We start from the raw sequence: 22,042 nt of genomic DNA on the forward strand, positions 1-22,042 counted from the left end.
CAGCATGTGGGATCCTCCCAGACTGGGGCACGAACCCATGTCCCCTGCATCGGCAGGCGGACTCTCAACCACTGCGCCACCAGGGAAGCCCTTTCTTTCTTTTTTTTTTTTTTTCTTTTCTGGACAGGTTGGAAAAATTGAGGTTAAAGACGTCTTTCTTTTTTTTTAAATAAATTTATTTATTTATTTATTTTTTATTTTTTGCGGTATGCGGGCCTCCCACTGCCGCAGCCTCCCCCGTTGCGAAGCACAGGCTCCAGATGCGCAGGCTCAGCTGCCATGGCTCACGGGCCCAGCCACTCCGCGGCATGTGGGATCTTCCCGGACCGGGGCACGAACCCATGCCCACTGCATCGGCAGGCGGACCCTCAACCACTGCGCCACCAGGGAAACCCTTTTTTTTTTTTTCCTTTCTGGACAGGCTGGAAAAATTGAGGTTAAAGACATCTTTTTTTTTTTAATAAATTTATTTATTTATTTATATTTGACTGCGCTGGGTCTTCGTTGCTGCATGCGGGCTTTGTCTAGTTACAGCGAGCAGGGGCTACTGTTCGTTGCGGTGTGTGGGCTTCTCGTTGCAGTGGCTTCTCTTGTTGCAGAGCACAGGCTCTAGGTGCATGGGTTTCAGTAGTTGTAGCACACAGGCTCAGTAGTTGTGGCTCACGGGCTTAGTTGCTCCATGGCATGTGGGATCTTCCCAGACTAGGGCTTGAACCCAAGTCCCCTGCATTGGCAAGCAGATTCTTAATCACTGCGCCACCAGGGAAGTCCCAAAGATATCTTTCTTGTGGACCATTTTCACTTGGGTGTGAAGAGCCGACAGAGTCTGCCCTCATTTGGGCTGGGAAAGGGGAGGGAAGGGGACATAAAGCTTCCCGTTTCTTCTACAACCATGGGAGGACTTCATGAAGGCCAGGGCTGCCCACTCCACCCAGCTGCACCACATAATCCCTCGGGAGCTTGTAAAGGCTGCATGCCAGATGAACCCCACCTGGGGACTTCCATGAGCGGCTGAGGTGGAGCCCACTGGTTCCAAGTCAAGCCTTTTGCACGCTTTGTGAACAAAAAACAAGCAACAGAAGAAGATGTGGTCTCTTGACACCACAGGAAACAGGAAAGTGTGTCCATGGCTCAGCTCTGCCTGACCGGCAACAGTTTTGCCCTGTCGATGAGATCTTGTGGGGCTAGGATCTTGAAGAAGTGTGAACTCAGGCTAGGTTGGGAGGAAGGCCCAGAGCCCAGCCAGCTGGGAGGAGGCTGTGCTGCTCGCTCTTCAGTGCCCGTCTGCGCTGACGTCCATCTGTCTGTCCAGAGCAGAGTAGTGGAAGGACTGCAGGGAAGCTGGGAGGATGTTTAGACAAAAAGGCTCTTGCCTGGGGGAAGCAGGACCCTCTACACCAACAGGCATGGTAGTGGGCGGCACGCAGGTCCCCGAAAGGCCTGGGGTGAGAGGAGGGTGTCTGAGAGCAGCGGGGAGAAGCCTTGGCCTTGCGGCCGTCAGGTTCTTTCCCGTTCCAGCTCAAGTTTTCTCTCTCGGCTCACAGTTTCCTAGATAAAGGACACAAATTCATCATTTCTAAGACCCGAATTGAGGACTTCCCTCCCCTTATTTCCACTGAGAACACTCCTCACAGATTTATATGCCTTGGGCATCCTGAGCAAGTAGCCAGGCTAATACGTGGAAATTGGAAAACTCAATTTATACCAAAAGCCAGTTCGAGGGTTCACTTTATTATACAAGGGTCTTTTGCAAAAGGAGGATTCCATTTGCAGAGCAGGAGTTGATAAAAGAGTGTTTGAAATATTATTTGACTTGCCAAAGTCTGGTTGGTATTTGGTTTTGCAGGAAGAGGGAAGAAGTGGAGTGGCCTCCAGAGCGCAGAGGACAGTTGTTCAGACTGCACACTGCCCAAGGGTACACTGCCAATACAAAAGGGTAAGCACTTCACAGACATACATACATGTCATTCATACAGCTTTCTAGCAGTTGGCAGTCAATTGTTCAAACGAAATCAGTGTATTATGACAACATTCAAGCAGCTGGCAGTCAAGTTCTGAAGGAAGGGGTGCTGTTTTCTCAGTGTACAAGGCATTATATGGGCTAGTGGTGGCCCTGACCGTGACTAGGAAGAAGCAGGGGGTAGAAAGGAAGCTGGGGCAACAGGGCTCAGAGGTCACCACAGTATCCTGGGACAGAACAGGCAGTGTCTGGTCTCCAGGGACACACCGGGGAGTTCTACACCTCAGGGCAGCTGTATTCCTTGATCTGGCTGGGATGAGGTCTGTAGGTGACCCAAACTGTCTCGGAAGTGGAGAGCAGAGAGAAGTCGAGTGGGCAGGGAGCAGACCTGGATGTGAGAAGTTGAGGTTAAGCACATGTGAGGGGAAATGAGACAAAAAGGAGCAATTGGAAGCCCTGATTTCCAAGCCCTCCTCCACCTGCTGTGTGACCCTGGACAAGTCACTTGCACCCTCTGGGAAACTGCAGGAAGACACCTGAAGTGCTCATCTTGGAGAAATGTTGGGATGTGGACTTGCACATTCTTGGATAATTTTCAAATCTGACTGTGTCATTGTGTTGTTTAAATCCTATGATGACTCCCCAGTAACAAAGGTGAAGTTCAATCTCATTAGCATGGCACATAAGCCAGCCTGAACTACCCCCTGCCATGTTTCCAAGTGCACCTCCAGGCCTCTCCTGCCCAAACGGAGGAACTAGACTAGACTCTGTGACTTCTGATTCTCACTCCAGTGCTCCTTCTACCCCAGAAGACTATACCACTTGGTCAACATCAAGATTCTGGTGATAGACGATCTGGATTCAGATCCTGGCTCTGCCATCTACCAACTGTGTGACTTTGGACATGTTACTTAACCTCTCTGTGCCACAGTGCTTGGAACATAATAACTACTCTATAAGTTTTAGCCATTATTAAATTCACCTTTGAATTAGTAACTTTTAATAAGTTACTAATTCCATAGTAACTCAAAGGAGGGGCTCTTTAATGGTGGAAATTTGGGGAGTCTGACAGACTTGGCAGCAATTAGAAGGATGTGGGTAGCAATCAGCAAGGTGGACCTCCTCTTTTTCCATTTGTAGCCTGTAGGCAGTCTCTCAACTTCTCAATCTGTCTCTCTACTTTGAGGTCAGTTACACAACCTGAGTCCAATGACCACTGAGAAGAGATAAGACTAGCAGAGGAAAGCTAGGCTGATATATATATCTAGCCATGCTCCAGGAGAAGGGCATATCTGGCATTACTGCTGGTCCTGGAAATAAAAGGGACAGGGAGCAGACTTGACCCCAACCTGTAGCCTAAGCAGAGCTATCCCAGCCAACTCATAGCCCTGTGAAAGAGGAAAAAAAAAAAGTTTGTTTTGTAATCCACTGAGATCTTGGGGGAAGAGGGTCATTTGTTATACAGCATTATCATAGCAGCAATAACTGACTAATACAACCCACACCAGAGTATGGATTTGAACTTCTAATTTAAAACACGCACACACACACACACACACGCATATTAATGTATGGGAGATTTACCCTGAGCTTTTATTCTAGACTCTTTCCTCTGCTGGGAGAGAGATCAGCTGGGGACCAGGAATTTACACAGGACTAGCCTGTGGATGTGACAATGTCTCTTGTGATTGTAGTTTTGGAACAGACCTTTCCTCTTCCTGGACCACTCCTACCTCTCTATGCCTAATATTTTTAAGCCTTTTTTCCCTGCCCACTAACCTTGTATTTGAACTCAAAGCATGGAATTGCTTAAAATCAATTGGTAAATTGCCCCCAAGCAGTTTCATAACCTGTTCTATAAAGGAGCACCGCACACAGGATGTGTGACCCACTGACAACAGTGTTTTCCACAGCTTATGAATGTTGTTTTGTTTGTTTTTTATCACAGCCTGCTTCTTTATAAAGCACCTTGACTCCTAGAAGGTTATCAACCAAGGTAGCTCTGGCTGAACTGCACACTTCCCAATGCTCTGATGTATGGGAAGAGGCCTGGCCCTGGAATCAAAGACCCGAGTCTGGACCTGGCTTCCAGAGGGCACTCCTAGCTGCAGGGAAGCTTCCCCACACCCATGGCAGACCTGCCTACATCCTCATGACCAAACCTGACCCTGAGCTTCTAGAGACAGACTCAAAGTTCAGGGAAGTTTTGGGGATGGAGACCAAGGAATACAGTGAGACTAATCCCAGGCAGCAGTGATCCTACAAACCCCAGAAACCACCAACTGCCCTCTGGGTCCTACACCCTTGCTGTCCATCCTTTAATCCAGAAAGTGGCACGTAGATCTGCCCTACTTCCTGCAGAAGCTCTGAATTTCCTCCCCACCATACTGCTTCCTACCACCTACCAAGTACCTACTTGCCCAGATTTTGCAGTGGGCCTATGGCTGCCAGGGTGAGCCTCTGACCCTCATCTACCTGATACATCCCTGTGCCTACCCAGGGACTCCCACCCAGGACTGGATGTCTCATAGAAAGAGTTAGAAATGTTTCCAACCAATGAAGGCTTGAAGCAAATTAAATAGCAAGGTCTGTTCCATTCAGAGAATACTTCAATAATCCTGTGAAATAACTGTAGATGATACCTGGCTTGATTTGGGTTTGAGGCTGGCATTTTGAATTTGTGAGTGTGTATGTATATATGCACGTGCCTTTAAAAACAATTTTATGGTTCAGTAAAAAAATTAAGACTTGGTTTATATGGGGCTCACAGTTTGGCAAATTAGTTGGTTTTACTCTTGTCTTTGGTCTAAAGTTCAACTTTGGGGTAAATTCTTGAAAGTTTGGGATCAAGTTGAATTCATCTTTGATATCCCCAGAACCCAGAAGAGTGCTTGGCACTTAGTAGGTGCTCAGTGAAGGTTGACTGATTAAATCAACAACAGTCTAGTATAGTCAAAAGCTATATAAGGAGCAGGCCTACATTGGTCAGGACCGTTAGCTGTAGTTTGGCAACAGTCAGGAAGGCTACCTGTTGAGTCACATGAGCACCCGCCTGTTTGTTTGTTTGTTTAATATTTATTTATTTATTTGGCTGCGTCAGGTCTTAGCTGCAGCACGCGGGATCTTTGTTGAGGCGTGTGGGATCTTTCGTTTCTGTGTGTGGGCTTCTCTCTAGTTGTGCCTCAGGCCCTGTTCTCTGCAACTGTGGCCATAGAAAAACTCAGCCACTGCCAGAGCTACCCCAAGGCAGGAAGGGATGAGGTTGGGGGGCAGAAATACCCTTGATTCACCCTCTGATCTCCTGCTGCTGCATTCCACTGGCTAACCCCACTGGCATTCAGTCAGCAAAGGAGTCTGGGTATTGCGGTTCCCGGAGAGGAAAAAACAAAACAAACAAACAAGAAACAGCTCCCCAGGCCCTCTCCCAGTCACTGCAAAGACAATAATGGAGTACATGTTAAACAACCCAGCAACCCAGACAGTTGGTGCGCATTATGAAAAAAGATTTTCTGGGGACAATCTACAACATAGGAATATTAGCCCTCTTTTTATGCTGATAGAAAATAATTTGGATTAAGGGAAATTTTTGGTAGAGTCTCTTAACTTATACTGTGCAGGATCCACCAAAGGCTAGAATGTAACATGCCTGCCAGCTCTTTTGAACGGAGACATCAACAGAGAGTCAGATACGAGGAGGGGTACACACTCTCCCACTGCATTTAGAGAAGGTACATTCCCCAGTGTGCACAGCAGGGACTGGGGGGAATGAATGACACTGTCAGTATGAATAGGCTCATATCCCACACGTTGCCTTCACTGAGGAAGAGAGAAGAGGGAGTGGTGGTTTGCGAACGGTAAGGGGATGGACTGAAATCACATCCAGAAAAGGAACCCAGTGCTCCTTGGGCAGCTAAAGAGATGGAAAATATCACTTAGCTGGGCTCTCTCCCCTGACCAAAGGAAAGAACATGTTCCCAATTGAGGAGACACTTGTATTGCATAAGGCTTGCTCATGGTTTCCTTCACATTAGCCAGAGGCACAGTGTGTTTGGAATTTGAAGAAGCACAGGGAGCTGCAGCCAAAAATGAAAATATAGGAGACATGAGTGAGATGGGGTTGGGGAGGAGTACTTAGTCATTTTTGAAATAACAATAGGAAGTAAGTGAAATGTTCAGAAACAGTAAAGAACTTTTACTCTCAAATTCTCGTATTTGGGACCAGAATCATGTTGTTGGATTTGACTGAGATCCAGGGCAGTGACATCTGCAGAAGGTCTGAAGCTAACCCTTGATATAATATTATCAGCAATTCCCTCATAAAAAGCAGCCAGTTGTGTCAGGGAAAGTTTTCAAGAAAATCCCCCACAGGGGTCTAAACCTTCTAGCATCTGCTTTATGTAATGCTTTTGTCTTTTTTGCTGGAATAGGAAATACAAATAGTTTCATGACCATTGTTCTTAAGTAAGCTCCCTTTTCTTTTGTTTTTTGGGTTTTTTTGGCTTGCGGGATCTTAGTTCCCCAACCAGGGATTGAACCTGGGCCCACGTCAGTGAAAGCCTGCATGCTAACCAGCGGACCACCAGGGAATTCCCTTAGGTAAGCTCTTTGCATGTTTCTGATGAGTAGGGGGATATATAACACATGAATATTAATATGCAATTATGTAATACATGTAAATAAAAATAATATAGCATCAATTAATAACTTCCTCTTCTGAACTTCTTTCATTTGGGGACCTGCTGGATATCCCTCACTCCCCCAAATCTATTTGTGGCTCCTTTGTTTATGGATTTTCCTGGGACTTTCTGCAGCACCTGCCGCCCCCAACAACAACATGGCCACTGCCAAACGACTGCTAACGTGAACCCCTGGGGCTCCACTCTAACCAGTTCCTACAGGCGGCCTAGGGTGTCACTGCTGAGACCAGCTGGAGGCTCCAACAGGATTGCCTCAGCCTCAGCACTACCGACGCTAAGGGCCGGGCAATTCTTTGTTATAGGGGTTGAGCATTGCAGGATGTTTAAGAGCGTCCCTGGCCTCTCCCAACTAGACGTTACCCACTTGGTGACAACCAAAAATGTCTCCAGATGTTGCCAAATGTCTCCTGGGGGGTCATATGGCCTGCAGTCGCGAACCACTGGGCTATCCATATCCTCTGTCCACCCCCAATATGAGTGAGGAACGCCAGCTCTGGGTCCAGGAGTTCTCAGGCCCCTGAAGATGGCTGCCTTTAAGCACAGGTGCGATAACATAAAATAAATGCATTTCATGTAACAGGGAAGAAGACAGCAGGTGAAAGACTTTGAACAACTTTCTGACTCTTAATGTTCTGATAGTTTTGTCTCATTGTTAAAAGAATCAAAGTGAACCTATTCAAAAAAAAAAGGAAAGAAAGAAAAGAAAAGAAAAACAAAAAAAAAAGACAAAGTGAACCTATTCCAGAGAAAGGGGGGGGTCTGCCCTGACTCAGGGCAGATCCACAAAGAAGGCAACCTTGCTAACCTGTGCTACTGTTTATCGTAATAACTATGGAAGCTTGGCTGGTGGACCATGAGGACCCTACAACCTGGCTTCGGTCCATCATTTGGGCCCCTCTCCCTTGGTCCCCACACAGACCACCCACAGTGGCCAAACAGGTATCCTCTTCATCCCGAATATACCTTGCACTTTCCTTCTCTGCACCTGAGCCTCTGGAATAAACAAAATCTGAAATGTTCTTTCTACTCTGTCGGATCCCACAAACCATAATTGTCAAAATCTTGCCCATTTCAAATCACATGTCACCTCCAAGAAGCCTTTCTTATCTCCCCAGAGAGATGTGATCTTATTCTCTATTAATACCCTCAACACAGTTTTTGTTAGTTATATAGTACTTAAAAATTCCTTTTGCGTTTTTGAGGTTGGTATCCATGCCATTCCCTCTGCAAAGAGCTGTTCATCTTTGCAGCCCCCAGAGGGGTGCTTCACCTGTAGTAAAGAACCAGTTTCTTAAAATACTATTTACAATCCACAATGGACTAGCGCCTTTGTGAAATACAATATAAATGAATTAGTAGGAAAATGACCAAGCTCTCAGATGTCATAGCTCTACTGTATTGCTATAAACATTTCTAAATGCTTGCTTTCACTTTCTGTACTCATTTCATTGTGAACTAGTAACAAATAATTCAGGGACTGGCACTGGTCCACAGACCCCTTCTTGAGTAGCATTGCCCTGGCACAGCAGCTTTCACAATAAAAAATCTACTAGAACAGCCGCTCTCAAATGTGGAGGGCTTGTAAAAAAACTGCAGACAGCTGGGTCCCACCCCTAGAATTTGTGGTTTAGTAGGTATGTGGTAGGGCCTGAGAATTTTCATTTCTAACAAGTTCTCAGGTGGTGCTATTGCTGCTAGTTGGGGAGCACACTTTGAGAATCACTGGACTAAAGAAGAAAAAAACAAATGTCAAGTACACTGCCCTCTCGTGGTGGTCTGTCCTCATAGCAAGTAGAGCCGCTAAAGTTACGGGCTAACTTCACCAATGCATCCCTCTAAAGCAAATGTTATCAGCAACCATGTCGTTACACACTTGCCAACGGGCTCCAGACATGAGGAAGCTGTGAGAAGCCAGAAGGGTCCATACCTTGGGGCTGTTCTGGGCCCAGTTCCTCCACAGGTGGCTGTGCAGGTGATGCTGAAGAAGAGCATTGGGGCAATGTTGGAGATGTGCCCACAGCGGAAGGCCCCAGGGACGTCCTGGATGACATAGATGACTGGGGGGGTGGGGATCTGGGTGGTGATCCAGTCAGTTGTACCTGCTGTGATGGTGATACGGGTGACAGCCCAGGTGTTGAGCTGGGGAGGAAGTGCACAGCTGGGAGTGCTACAGGTGGCAAGTCAGTTGGAGAATGTGATGGTGATGAGGCCAGTGGCGATGCAGGTGGTAAAACAGGTGACGCCACAGGCCACTCACATGTGGATTCAGGTGTCTGCACAGGTGGGGACAGAGGTGGATCACGGCCACCTTTTCTTTCCCCTTTGGGAGCCCATTGTGTGTGAAGTTGTCTGGATTCTTCTGGACTGGCCCGCTCTGTTTGGAGGCTTGGTTGACAGCGTTCAGGGCACTCATTGCCAAGGGCGCGTTCTATCTGGCAGTACACTTCTACCCAGGGGAAAATCACTCTCTTGGAAGGAGAATTAAGGTAAGCAGCATCTAGGAAAAACAATAGCATGGGGTCACAGGTGGCATTACTAACCCCTGGCATCAGCACAGTATTTGCAAAAAATGGTTTCCCAAATTATTCTCATAAACAAGATTAGTGCTTTTCATTGTTTTTGTTCTGTTTTTGCTGTGCTGCACAACTTGCAGGATCTCAGTTCCCCAATTAGGGATTGAACCTCAGCAGCAAAAACCTAGAATTCTAACCACTAGGCCACCAGAGACTCCTGGATTAGTGCTTTTCAATGGCCTTTCTTTACTTACTTGAATTTATATTGAATATCTGATTGTGTTTTTGGTTTTTGGTTTTTTTTGCGGTACACCGGCCTCTCACTGTTGTGGCCTCTCCCGTTGCAGAGCACAGGCTCCGGACGCGCAGGCCCAGCGGCCATGGCTCACTGGCCCAGCCGCTCCACAGCATGTGGGATCTTCCTGGACCAGGGCACGAACCCATGTCCTCTGCATCAGCAGGCGGACTCTCAACCACTGCGCCACCAGGGAAGCCTTCTGATTGTGTTTTGATCCACTTATTCAATGGATACTTATTGAGCAGCTAATATGTGCCAGGCATTATACCAGGCACTGAGGAGTTGAAGGAGACAAAAATAGGCCTCTTGGAGCTTACAGTCTAGCCTGGGAGCAGGCACTAACCACTCCAATAACCTCAAGTTTTAACCAAGACAAGTGCTAGGAAGTGAAGAATGTGGTACTAGGAGAGACGGGAGCAGGGAGGGCTTCCCAGAGGGAGTGAAGTTTGAGCTGAGACGTGACAGGGGAGGGGTCCAGGGGGTAGTCAGGGTGGGACGAGGAGGAGCATTCCAGGCAGAGCGAACAGCACACACAAGGGTCACAGGTTCGGGAGAGCAGCAGGAAGCCAAGGCCCTGCGAGGTCAGTGTAGGTGGAACAGGGGTGGGTGTACTTGTTATGGGACATGGGGCTGAGGAGACCACAGGGGCCAGACCATGCAAGGGCTTACGGTGGCATCAAAGACCCTTGGTTTGGGCTTCCCTGGTGGCGCAGTGGTTGAGAGTCCACCTGCCGATGCAGGGGACACGAGTTCGTGCCCCGGTCCAGGAAGATCCCACATGCCGCAGAGTGGCTGGGCCCGTGAGCCATGGCCTCTGAGCCTGCAAGTCCAGAGCCTGTGCTCCGCAGCGGGAGAGGAGAAAAAAAAACTTCTCCTTTTCAGAAGACACTGTTAAGGAGTTGAAAAGAGAAATCACAGACTGGGGGAAAATATTATTTGCAAATCATATTTCTGATAAAGGGCATTTATCTAGAATACATAAAGCTCTTAATAAGAAAACAAATAATTCCATTTTTTAAATGGGCAAAAGATGGGAATTCCCTGGCAGTCCAGTGGTTAGCACTCTATGCTTTCATTGCTGAGGGACCAGATTCTATCCTTGGTTGGGGAACTAAGATTCCACAAGCTCCCATAAGCTGTGTGCAGTGCAGCCAAAAAAAATAAAAATAAATGGGCAAAAGAGTCAATAGAAAGGGCTCCCGATGGCCAAAGGTGGAACACTTTGAGTAAGAAAATAAATAAAGTAGGACTAAGTAATAACCCACAGAATAAAATAAGTATCAACGAGTCCATACTAATATAAACAAATGATTGAATAGGTAAACAAATGATTGAATAGGCAGAGAAAGAGACACATCTCTCATGATGAAGAATTACCAATAATTTCTGTAGATACTTGGCCCTTAAGGAAGTGGAGAATAACTCCCTACCTCTTAGTGACTTCCTTCCAAAGAGCACAGTATGGAAAGGAAGAGTAGATTTACAGTGGAAAAACCCGACAAACACCACCTCACAGCATGTACCCTTGATACAACGTGATGAGAATGGCGCTTTGCCTCTGTGGTCCTTCCCCCGCAAACCCACAACCCCAATCTAATCATGAGAAAAACACCAAGCAAATCCCAACTGAGGGACATTCTACAAACTACCTGGCCAGTAGGTCATTAAAAACAAGGAGAGTCTGAGCAACTGTGACAGACAAGAGGAGCCTAAGGAGACAGCACAACTAAATGTGATGAGGGATCCTGAATGGGATCCTGGGTCAGAAGAAGGACATTAGGTAAAAACTAAGGCAATCTGAATAAAGTATGGACTTTAGCTCGTAACGATTTATCAACATTGGTTCACTAATTGTAAACAATATACCATACTATGCACCAAATGATGTGTGTACCATGCTATAACATCTAACAAGTGTGAGACCTAAAACAAGAGGGAAACCTAGATGTGGGGTCTATGGAAACTCTCTGTACTATTTTCACAGTTTTTCTGTAAATCTAAAATGATTCTAAAAAATAAAGCATATTCAAGGTCTAGGGGAAAATGGGCAAAAGAGTTGAACAGACACTTCACCAAAGAATATATTTGAACAACTAATAAGCCAAGGAAAAGATGCCCAGCATCATTAGTCATTAGGGAAATGCAAATTAAAACCACAATAAGATACTACCACATACCTATTAGAATGGTTAATATTAAAAAGACTGACCATACCAAGTGTTGGTGAGAATGTGGGGAAGCTGGAATTCTCATTCACTGTTGGGAATGTAAAATGGTACAACCACTCTAGAAAACAATTTGGTAACTTCTTAAAAAGTTAGACATACATTCTGGGTACGTTTCTCAGTCCGTACATATCCAAAAGTATTGAAAATAGGATCTCGAAGAGATATCTGCACACCCATGTTCATTGCAGTATTATTCTCAATAGCCAAGAGGTGGAAGCAACCCAAATGTCCACTGATGAATGAATAGATAAAGAAAATCTGCTCTATATGCACGATGGAATATTATTTAGCCTTAAGGAAGGAAATCCGTCAGATGTTACAACATGCATGAATCTTGAGGACGTTATACATGAAATAAACCAGTCACAAAAAGACAAATACTGTTATGATTCCACTTACATGAGGTACCTAAAGTATTCAAACGCATAGAAATAGAATGGTGGTTGCCAGGGTCTAGGGGGTGGCGGAAAAGGAGAGTTGGTTAATGGGTATAGAGTTTCATTTTTGCAAGATGGAAAAGTTCAGGAGATTGGTTGCACACCAGTGTATGTTTAACACTACTGAATTGTACGCTTAAAATGGCTAAGATGGTAACTTTTATATTATTGTGTTTTACTACAATTAAATACATTACATTTTATATTAAAATATTATATGTTATACATATATTTGTAGACATATACACATTACATATTAAACATGCATCCACCATATGATCGGGTCATTCCATTCCTGGGTATTTACCCAAGAGAAATGAAAGAATTTGTCCATACAGAAATTCATGCATGAATGTACATAGCAGCTTTATTCATAACAGCCCCAAATTGGATACAACTAAAATGCCCATTAACAGGTGAATGGATAAATGAACTGTGGTATATTCATTCATACAGTGGATTGGAACGCAAAAAAGGAATGAACTATTTATACCATGCAATGACATGGGTGAATCTCAGAATAATTATGCTGAGTGAAAGAATGCAGACAAAAAAGAGTTCATACTATAAGAGTTCATCTATCAAAAACTCTAAAAATGCAAATTAATCTATAATGACAGAAAGACATCAGGGTTTGCTTGGGGATGGTGGGATGAGGGAAGGTGGGAGGGATCCCAAAGGGGCATGAGGAAACTTCAGGCATGATGGATTGTTCCCTATCTTGATTGTGGTGCTGGTTTCGCAGGTGTGTGTGTCTGTGTCTGTGTGTCTGTGTGTCTGTGTCTGTGTCAAAACTCACCCAATTGTGAGTGGGAGGAAGGGAGGGAGGAAGGTCAGTTTGGTCGGGCATGGCTGGATATGGGATGGATATTTCAGACATGGCATCGTCTGAGCTCCAACCTCACCATGTACACGTGTCTGTGTGGGGAATGTGGATCTTCAAGGATGCCAGCAAGCAGTGTCCTTCCTTTTGGTAGAAGGCTGCTGTCAGGGGAGGCCAAGGGTGGAGAGGGAGGCTCACCTGGTGGCAGGAATAATTAGGTAGATGTGAACCCTTAGGAGGGAGGAGAAAGAGGATGCCAGGATGTGAGCTGAGGAGCTGAGGGTGACACCTTGCAGGTGTGGCTTCCTACCTGAGCTGACCCCCTTTCAGAAAGCAGGCAGGAGTCTGGAGCAGACTTCCGTTTTCCGTTCCCAGATGGTAGGTGGGGATTTCTCAGGCTATGTCAGTATTTCCTGCTTGCATCTGGTGCCGGGAGAAAACTCCAGGCCCACCAAACCCAAGAGGATTTAGGTGCTGGAGCTGAAACTTGCACTGAGAAAGCCACACACACATTTGCAAATTGGGAGAGGAAGCAAAAACAGCTGGCAGCCAGCACGAGTTTTTTTCTCACTTATGAGTTGTGTCTGTTCCTACTTGGAGTGATTCCAGGGCCATTGGGGAAAACCTGCCATCCTCCATATACTGCCCCAATTCAGGAGTGGATGCCTGCAATGCTACTATTAGAGTTTCATCCTTGGGTTTAAGACTGCCGTTCATACCTGTGAAAATGTCCACACCAGCTAAGGGTGGAAGCGGGGAGGGTGAGAGGGTAAGGGGCTACTGAGAAATGGGGGAGACTAGAGATGCTTAACAGCCCACTTTGTAAGTCTTCCCAGGGCTTGCACTGAGAGGAAGAGAAAGGAAAAGTTCTAGGCGAGAGACAGGTATGGAGGCAGCCAGGTAGCCAGGATGCAATCTGAGGTGTAACGGGATTTCCTGGGGCAGGGAATTGGTGTCTGCTCCGAGATCCAAGAACCAAATCAGGGGCTCCCCAAACCTCAAGCCCTCGATATACACCATCACTGAGGAAAGAATGGAGGGGCTCCCCACCTGGGGCAGAAAGGACCACAGGCCCTAGCCAGACCCTCCTATTCCCTAAGCTCTGTAGGTGAGACCTCATCTCCACCACCACCACCCCCCTCAGGTCGTCCTCCTTTTGGACACTGGGGGCTCGGCTTCACAGCTGTCGCCTGTGAAAATGTGGAAGATGGGGCAGTTGTCAGAGGACAGTCAGGGTTAGGAGGAGTCTGTCTGCAGAGAGGTCAGAGGGGGCAGTGGACTGGATTGACCATGGCTAGGAATAAAACTCAGAGGTAGGTTCCACCATCAGCCACCTTGTACAGATGAGAAAACAGGCCCCAGGAGATGAATTACTTGCTCAAGGTCACATAGTTGGTGTGTCAAAAACCAGGATCTAAACCCTTTTTACAGATTTGGAACTAAGACTCAGAGAGGGAGAGTGATTTCCTGGAGCTCACACAGCTTGGGGGATGGGGATCCTGGCCCAGGGCTCCTTGCCTCCAGAGCCACATTCTCTCCATCCTGTGCTCCTGCTCCCTACCCCACTAGTCGGGAGAATGGACCCAGGAGAAAGTAAAGAGTTAGGACAGCGGAGCTTAGGAAAGTAGGAAGCAATGTTTTGGCTGCACCACGCAGCATGCAGGATCTTAGTTCCTCAACCAGGGATTGAACCTGCACCCCCTGCAGTGGAAGCACGGAGTCTTAATCACTGGACTGCCAGGGAAGTCCCAGCAGGAAGCAATTTTGAAGAAAAAAAGTGTACATATCCTATGAGAAAAACCTCATTCAACCCCTTAATCTCACTCCTTAAGTATATTTTTTAAACTACATACACAAAAAGGTCACCACAGCATTGTTTATAATAGTGAACATTTGGAAACCCAAGAAGGATCAAAGTATTCTGTACAACTGTGATGGAATATGATACAGGTGCCAAAAAGCCAGTTACAAAGACCATATGGCAACATGGAAAAAAATTTATTATATAACATTAGGTAAACCCTTTGATCCAGAAATCCCCTTTTTCTGGAAATATGCTCTATGGAATTAATTCTAAATATAGAAAAGCATTTTTTCTTTCCTTTTAACAAAGATGTTTGCATGGCCTTCATGGAGTTAGCGTGTGTAGTGTATGCCTTTGGAATCTTCCTCCCACCCAGATAATACACAGAGGATACACAGGGGTGGGACCATGCTTTCCAAACCAACTTAGGGCAAGGGCTCTTCTCTCTCATTTGTTGATCAATATGTCACTCAAAAGTCTCACACAAACATAAACTAGTCACATCTAGTTCTACATTAACAATACTGTTTCATTGGAAAGAGAATAAAATGCAAGAAAATGTAATGATATGAGAATGGAATGCTCCAGGGAGATATGAGCTATGTATTTCCTAAGCATAGTTTTTAAATTCAGAAATACATTTGTACAAAAGCCCTAGACACTGTCCCATCAGTTAACCTAAAGCCCCTTTTCCACAGTGGTCCTAATTTCTGGCCACAGTAACATCTGGACAATGAAGGCTGTCAGGTCCCTCTGCCCATTTCCAGCTCTCCTGGGTGAAGAGCACCTCCAGTTCACAAATTGCGGGGAGATGCTCCTCTATCCAGCCCTTCTACTTCCTGTCTTTGCCCCACTTTCCTCCTCTTCCTCGGGGCACCACATAGTACTTACTCAGCCGCCTCAAGTACGAAACAGCATCTTCGTACCCTCTGTAGTAATAATCGTGCAGGATCTGCAAGGAGGGGCACCAGGAAAATAACTAAGGCTGTAGCAACAGAGAGACCCATAGTCCCCTCTTCCAAAGCAGTTGCTTTCATTGCTCTTAAGCTTTATATGATGAGCTTTTCAAAATGTGCCCATCCTTCAGTACCTGCTAAGAACAGCTGATCTTCAGCTTCCCCTGGGCCGGAGAGGGTGAGGCCCAGAGAAGGTGCATTTGGACAGTATAAAGAGCAGCATTTGGAGACTGGGTTCAAATCCCAGTGCTGCCACTTACTGGCTGGGTGGCTGGGTGAATGTAACCTCTCACAGCCTCAGTTTCTTCACTTGTAAAATGGGAATAAAACAGTATCTATCACAGAGGATGCTGGAGGATTACCGCAGATACTGCCCACAATGCCTTTTCTGTAAAAGGCCAAACAGTAAATATTTGGGGCTTCGTAGGCCACATATAGTCTCTGTCACTTCTTCTTCTTCTTGTTTTTTTTTTTTTTAAACAATGCTTTAAAAATAGAAAGTCCATTCTTAGCTCACAGGCTGTATAAAAACAAGTCACATGCTGGATTTGGCCCCTGGGCCATAGTTTGTTGAACCCACATTGTATGTCAAAATGGGAGAGTTCAGACAACATTGCTATCGGTGGTTCTGAGATCATCTCACTTTACAGGGGAGAAAATTGAGGTTGGGAGCACTTAGGGCCCTTGTTCAAGCTCACATACCCAGCTGGCAGCAAGGCCGGGATACAGCTTTAGGAGGAAGTTTAAGGGATCGTTTGAGATGGACCGAATGGGCCTCATTGGCTCCCCCATCCCACTCCAGACCCCATCACCCTTTCCGGCTCTCCTTGCCCACCCCCCAGGTCCCTCCTGTCTCTTACCACCAGGTCTGGGGGGAACAGGGCATGGATCATCCTGGTAATGTTCTCCAGGGAGAACTGGAAAGAGCAGTTGAATATGCGGAAGTCACAGATGTTGGCGGGGCAGTCCCGCGGGCAGATGTCCTGCTGACCACTGAAGGTAGAGATGGTGATGGAGTCCGTCCAGAAGGAGCAGGGCTGCATGCCCGAGAAGGCCCCGTCGATGTACCGCTGCAGGGCGGAGGGGGGAGGCAGAGTGAGAAATGCTCATCTGGGGTCATAGGTCCTCTCCCCCACTCAGGGAGAGCAAAGAAATAGGTCCCTTGGGAGAAGCTTTGACGCCAAGGTCCGGGGGCATCCATACCCTGGATGAAGCAGGAACGAATGCTTCCCTGTCACGTTACCCCTCGTGGAGTCCCTTAACAGCTGAGGGCAGGGCCGGGGAAAGGAGCTCATCCACAGGGCCTTTTGAGAAGGTGCACATGTGGTGGGTCTGAGGGGTTGTGAAACATCCCTCCTCCAGACTGCCCTGGGTCCAAGCTGCCTCCCTCTGTTGAGGTCAGACACCCTCAACACCCTCCAGAGCACCCCTGACCACCCTGTGTCCACCCTCAAGTCCCTTCCCCTCTTGCGGCTTCTGTTTCCTCAGCTGTGAACAAAGGATCACAGATACTGAGGCTCTAACCCTCCGGATGCCTGCTAATTAAATGAATGACATGCAATACGGGGGTCCATCTACTAGCTGATTCGTAATCTCTGGATCTCATTTTCTCTATACATAAAATGAGGAGAGGGCACGGGTTAAATCTTCCTACTCAGAGTGCTGTCCGTGGACCAGCAGCACTGGCGTCAGCTGAAGTTGATTAGGGGTACAGAGTCTCAGACCTACCGGATTTTCCTACTGGGGAAATCTGGCAAACCTGTGGAAGCTTGACTTGCTGGGTTCAGTAATGTGTTGGTGGGTCCAGAGAGAAGCCCAACTTAGGGGGAGAAGGTCTTCTTAAAGCCCCAGAAATCTATCTACGCTGGGAATTCTGAGTAGGAAACCACAAGGACCTTTTCAATTCTTGGTCTTCCCACTGAATTCTGAGACCATTCCTCCCAAATGTGGGTCACAGGGGCCCTGAGGCACCCCTGGATCCCAGCTCACCTGCCTTCCCACACTGAGGTACTTACCACGCCGCGGTAAGTTGGAGGAATGAGGCCGCAGTACACAGGGACAAAGCAACTGCAGTACAGGGCCTGTGGGGGAGAGGACAGGGTTGAGATGCCCAAGGCCTGGGGGCTGGGTGGGGAGGGATCACCTGCGGGCATCTGGGACACCATCAGCCTGGCCCTTCTTAAACCCAAGGTGGAGTCACTGCCCTGGGAAGTGGAGCCCCAGGTTCAGCTCCTGGCTGGATCCTTGGTAACCTACTTGGTCAGGCTGGGCCGGATGTCTCAGTTTTAAAGGGAGAGAGTGGCCTCAATGATCTGCAGGGCTCCTTCTAGCACCAAATTTCCATGAATCCAATGGGATTCAAAAACCATTAATGTGTATCTGGCCTGGGCCTGGAATCAAAGGAGGGTGAGATGCCCACCCTTGGGAATGCTCAGAGGGGGACCAAGCAATTAGGTGACAGTACATGGGGTGACAGATGCTGTGATGGAGGTAAGCATGGGCATCGTGGTCCCAAAGAAGAAGCACCCAACCCAGGGGTTGCAAGGCAGGCAGGTGATGAAGGAAAGTTCCCTGGTAGGAGTGACTGGAGTCTCACCAAGCAGGTGAAGTGGGGTGGGAAGGAGGGAAGGGCATCCGGCACGAGGCAGGAGGCACGGCAGGTGCAGACACAGAGGCCTGCTTTGTGTGATTTGCTCTGGTTGGCATGGGTAAGAGTGGGAGGTGGTGGGAGAGGGCTGGGGAGAGAAAAGTCTTGAAGAGCTGGGTGCTAATAAACCCAGGGGACATGAGGTAGCTGGAGGAGGTATCCATGTCCCTGCCTATTCATCCCCAACCCCCAGGGTCAAGGCCATGCCAGTGTGGGGATGTGAGGATGGGTGGCGAGGGTCTTGTATTCAGAGGAGGGGAGGGGATTGGAAATATGGGTGGAGGGTCATGCAGCTCAACTCTTGCCCTGAAAGAAAACTGGACATAACCACAGCACTCTCCAGCAATAATAAGTCATAACTAAAATGTATATTAGTGAGCTTAGAACAATGCACTGTCAGAATCCCCTTTCCTAAGTGTTAACCCGTTTAGTGATAACAGTCCTTTTTATCAAGGACCAGTGGAAGGGAGGGGGCGGAGGGAAGCTGTTCCCACAAACTGGGAGTAATTTAGTGGGGAAACACTGAAGTCCAGGCCCTAGAGGAGCCATGGGACCTCTGTTGGTAATACAAATGGGCCTCTGAGAAGCTGCAGGATTAGAGCAGAGGGCAAGACAGAGGCAAAAGGAGGCAGACTCTGAGTGCTGAAATGTAGGATGGTGAGCAAGTCTGATTAGTTTTTGGCTTCTCTGTGTCCATCTTGTCTAACAGCGTGCCTGACAGAGAGAGATAGATGCCAGGAGGGTGAAGGGAGGGAAAAACTAGGGGGACAGAAAGCAGAAGGAAGGAAGTGAGGCAGACAAGTGGACCATCCCAGAGGCCCGTCAAGAGAAGCAGGGCCAGCCTCTCCTTTCCTGTCCCAACTCCCTGGGCTCTGCCCCCACTCCCTGGCCCCGCCCTTATTCCTAGCCCCGCCCCCTCCCTTATTCCCAGGTCCCGCCCCCTTGCCTCGATGAGCTCTTCCTTGGATGTATATTCTGAAACCACAACACTCTCTCCATCCGTGAACCGGGTGAGGCTCACATGGAGCTTCCCCGTGGCGACCTTGTAGGAGTCCTCAGGCAGGACCCGGTACAGAAACTGCCTCATCATCTGCACCACCTTACAGGACGGGGACAAGGGCCCCAAGAAGGATTTCTTCACCTCGGCCACACCCACACTGAGGACTCGGAGGTACTCATCTGTGGAGGAAGCAGAGAGGAGTGGGAGCTCAGCGGCCCCCGTGGCAAAAAGAGGTCAAGGGCGATTTCGCCATCTCATCCTGCATCCAACAAATGGGGAAACCTATAATTCTGACGCAGGGAAGGTCTCAGGCAACAACCTGTCATTCTGCACACAAGGAAAGCAAGGCACGGAGGAATGAAGTCACTGGCTCCAGAGAGCCCACAGCTAGTCAGGCGTCCTGACTCCTTCCTGTTGAGGGCAGAGGACCACTTTTCTACCCCAGATAGCTTTCCCTATCACCATGCCTGAAGTCCACCACCAGACTGCATTCTTTCGAGTCTTAGAGGCTTTTGGCCCCATATGAGATTCCCATTAAATATGGCTGAAAGCCTTCACCAAGTGACACCCTGGGATGCTTGCTTAGTGCTGGCAAAGTCTGTGGGGCTGCTGACCTTGAGGCTGGGGAGTTACAGGGAGTGGTGAACTTGGTCTTGAAGCCATTGCATCATCTTCCTTTTATGGCCCCTGGTACAGGCCTGAGAGGGAGAAGGCCCTAAATTACAGACCCAAGGCTGTGCTGCAGGGGTTCCCAGGAGGGCGAGGTGAACCTTCTGTCTCCTTCTGAGAGGAGCACAGCCTGGGCACATGAGGGCCTACACGTGCCAGATGGGGCTTGGAGGGCAGATGCGTTGTCCAGGGGCTGGCAGAGGAAGGTGTAACCCACCTGCCCCCCACATTCCCCAGAATTCTACCAGGGAAGTTAGAGTTGTAAGCTTAGTAAGAAGTGCTATCGCAGCAATACTGTGAGGTAGGTATTTCTATCCTCATCTTACTGATCAGGAAACTAAGGTTCTGAGAGCTAATATAAGTTGCCCAAGGTCAACCATCTAGTAAGTGTACAAAGTGGGATTTTAACCTAGAGTGTGTGACCCCGGAACCCATACTCCTTCTGTTACAGTAAGCTAAAAGCTTTCAGAGCTGGGACTGTACGTGCCTCTGGCCAATTGCTGCTAATTTCTACCTTGTGCAAACCCACTGGGAAAATCAGGAGCAGAAATAGCTCTGAAAAGAACTGGTAATATTTTAAACAAATATTTAATTGTAAAACATCATATACAGAAGAACTTTCTTACAATTAGTGTCATGCAGTGAGAGCTACCTGGGAAGTTGTGCAGTCATGATCTCTTTGCCACTGGAGGTAACCAAGCAGAGGCAGGACAAGTACCTCGGTCAGAGAACTTATCAAAGGGATTCCTGCATGGGTGGTAAGGGCTAAGATTCCTTCCAACCCTGAGATTCTGGGATTCTCATGGGCACCTGACAATGAATCTGAGAAGCCATCACAGTGCACGTTACTTTCCTGTTTACAAACAGCATCTGAAGCACAGAACTGTTTAAGTGATTTGCCCAAGGTCACACACAGCAATCTGGGGACAAACCAAAGCTAGGGAGGCTCTACTCCTCTTGCATTTTACCATTTACAGATTATTCCTCATTAATCCGGGGAGCGGGTAGGATAAGGAACTTTAGTATCATTTTATAGATGTAGAAGCTGAGGCAGAGAAAAGCTAAGTGTCCTACCCGAGGTCAGACAGCCAGGCAGTATTTGTTCTGACTCCAGACTCCACCTTCTTTCCCTGAGTGTTGGACTGATCCCAGAGGCTGAGCAGCCTGGGTTGCCATGGTGACGGCTTTTTCTCTCCAACATTCAGAATCACAACTGCCTCTGTGTAGTAGAGGCAGTAAACCTGATCAACACAGCGTCTTAGCCGTCACTCCCTTACAGGGGAGGGTGCTCCTGGCTAACTGGGAAGGCCCTGCAGTTTTAGCAAGGTTAGCTTTACCAAGCACCAACTTGTACAAACTGTTTTGCTTCAAGGGAGGGCGGCAGCCAACCCCCCAGTAGGTTATGAAGCAACTGAGCATTTTGATACCAAGGTGTTGGGTCATTGAGTTCTTGCCCGCAAGACCAGTCAGGATGGGGAGTGGAAACAGGGTGGGGACTCGCTGTTTTGGAAATTCTTAATGAGCAGCTTCAAGTGGCCTCACAAGGGTTGGTGGCCTTTCCCACAATGCCTCAGAGCCAGGAGCACCTGATTCAGCTTGCCCGTACACTCCTGGACTCCCAGCAGGAGGCGCTTGCTGGGACGACTGGAAGGAAATTTCTTCTCATTGCACAAGAAATACATGTTCATGGTGGAAAAAAAAATTTGTTTTAATGCAGATAAGCAAAAAGAAAAAAATTTTAATGTCTTAGAATCCCTCCACCTAGAGATTAACATTCGGTATATGTCTTCCTAGATTATATATTTTGTATTTATTCTTACTTATAAGAATACTTATATGGAGTCATACTGTATACACTATTTTGTAACTTGCTTTTTACACCTAATAAATCATGTCTTTCCACATCAATAAGTAACCATTTACAACCCAAATTACGGGCAGTATGGACAGCTATTGTAAGGTTATACCATTATTTATTGAGCAGGTCCCCAACAGGGTTGGCTATTTAGT

The 22,042-nt window shown here is 47.4% G+C and overlaps 1 protein-coding gene across 2 annotated transcripts in view; it reads right to left on the minus strand.

Moving 5' to 3' along the window:
• Positions 1–448: 448 nt before the first annotated feature.
• PNPLA1 (patatin like domain 1, omega-hydroxyceramide transacylase) overlaps positions 449–22,042 on the minus strand; it is a 41,819-nt gene continuing 20,225 nt past the window's right edge. Inside the window, exons 2-7 of one of the 2 annotated variants that reach the window (XM_019949662.3) lie at positions 19,310–19,542; positions 17,732–17,797; positions 16,577–16,786; positions 15,652–15,712; positions 8,585–9,154; positions 449–6,033 (exon numbers count right to left, since the gene is read on the minus strand). In XM_019949662.3, coding sequence (XP_019805221.2) covers positions 5,834–6,033; positions 8,585–9,154; positions 15,652–15,712; positions 16,577–16,786; positions 17,732–17,797; positions 19,310–19,542 — 1,340 coding nt within the window. In that variant the 3' untranslated portion in view covers positions 449–5,833. The remainder of the gene's footprint in view (positions 6,034–8,584; positions 9,155–15,651; positions 15,713–16,576; positions 16,787–17,731; positions 17,798–19,309; positions 19,543–22,042) is intronic. The other variant, XM_019949661.3, reaches the window with a different exon arrangement.

Source organism: Tursiops truncatus, chromosome 10 (assembly GCF_011762595.2).
Source record: "Tursiops truncatus isolate mTurTru1 chromosome 10, mTurTru1.mat.Y, whole genome shotgun sequence".
Lineage (NCBI taxonomy): Eukaryota > Metazoa > Chordata > Mammalia > Artiodactyla > Delphinidae > Tursiops > Tursiops truncatus.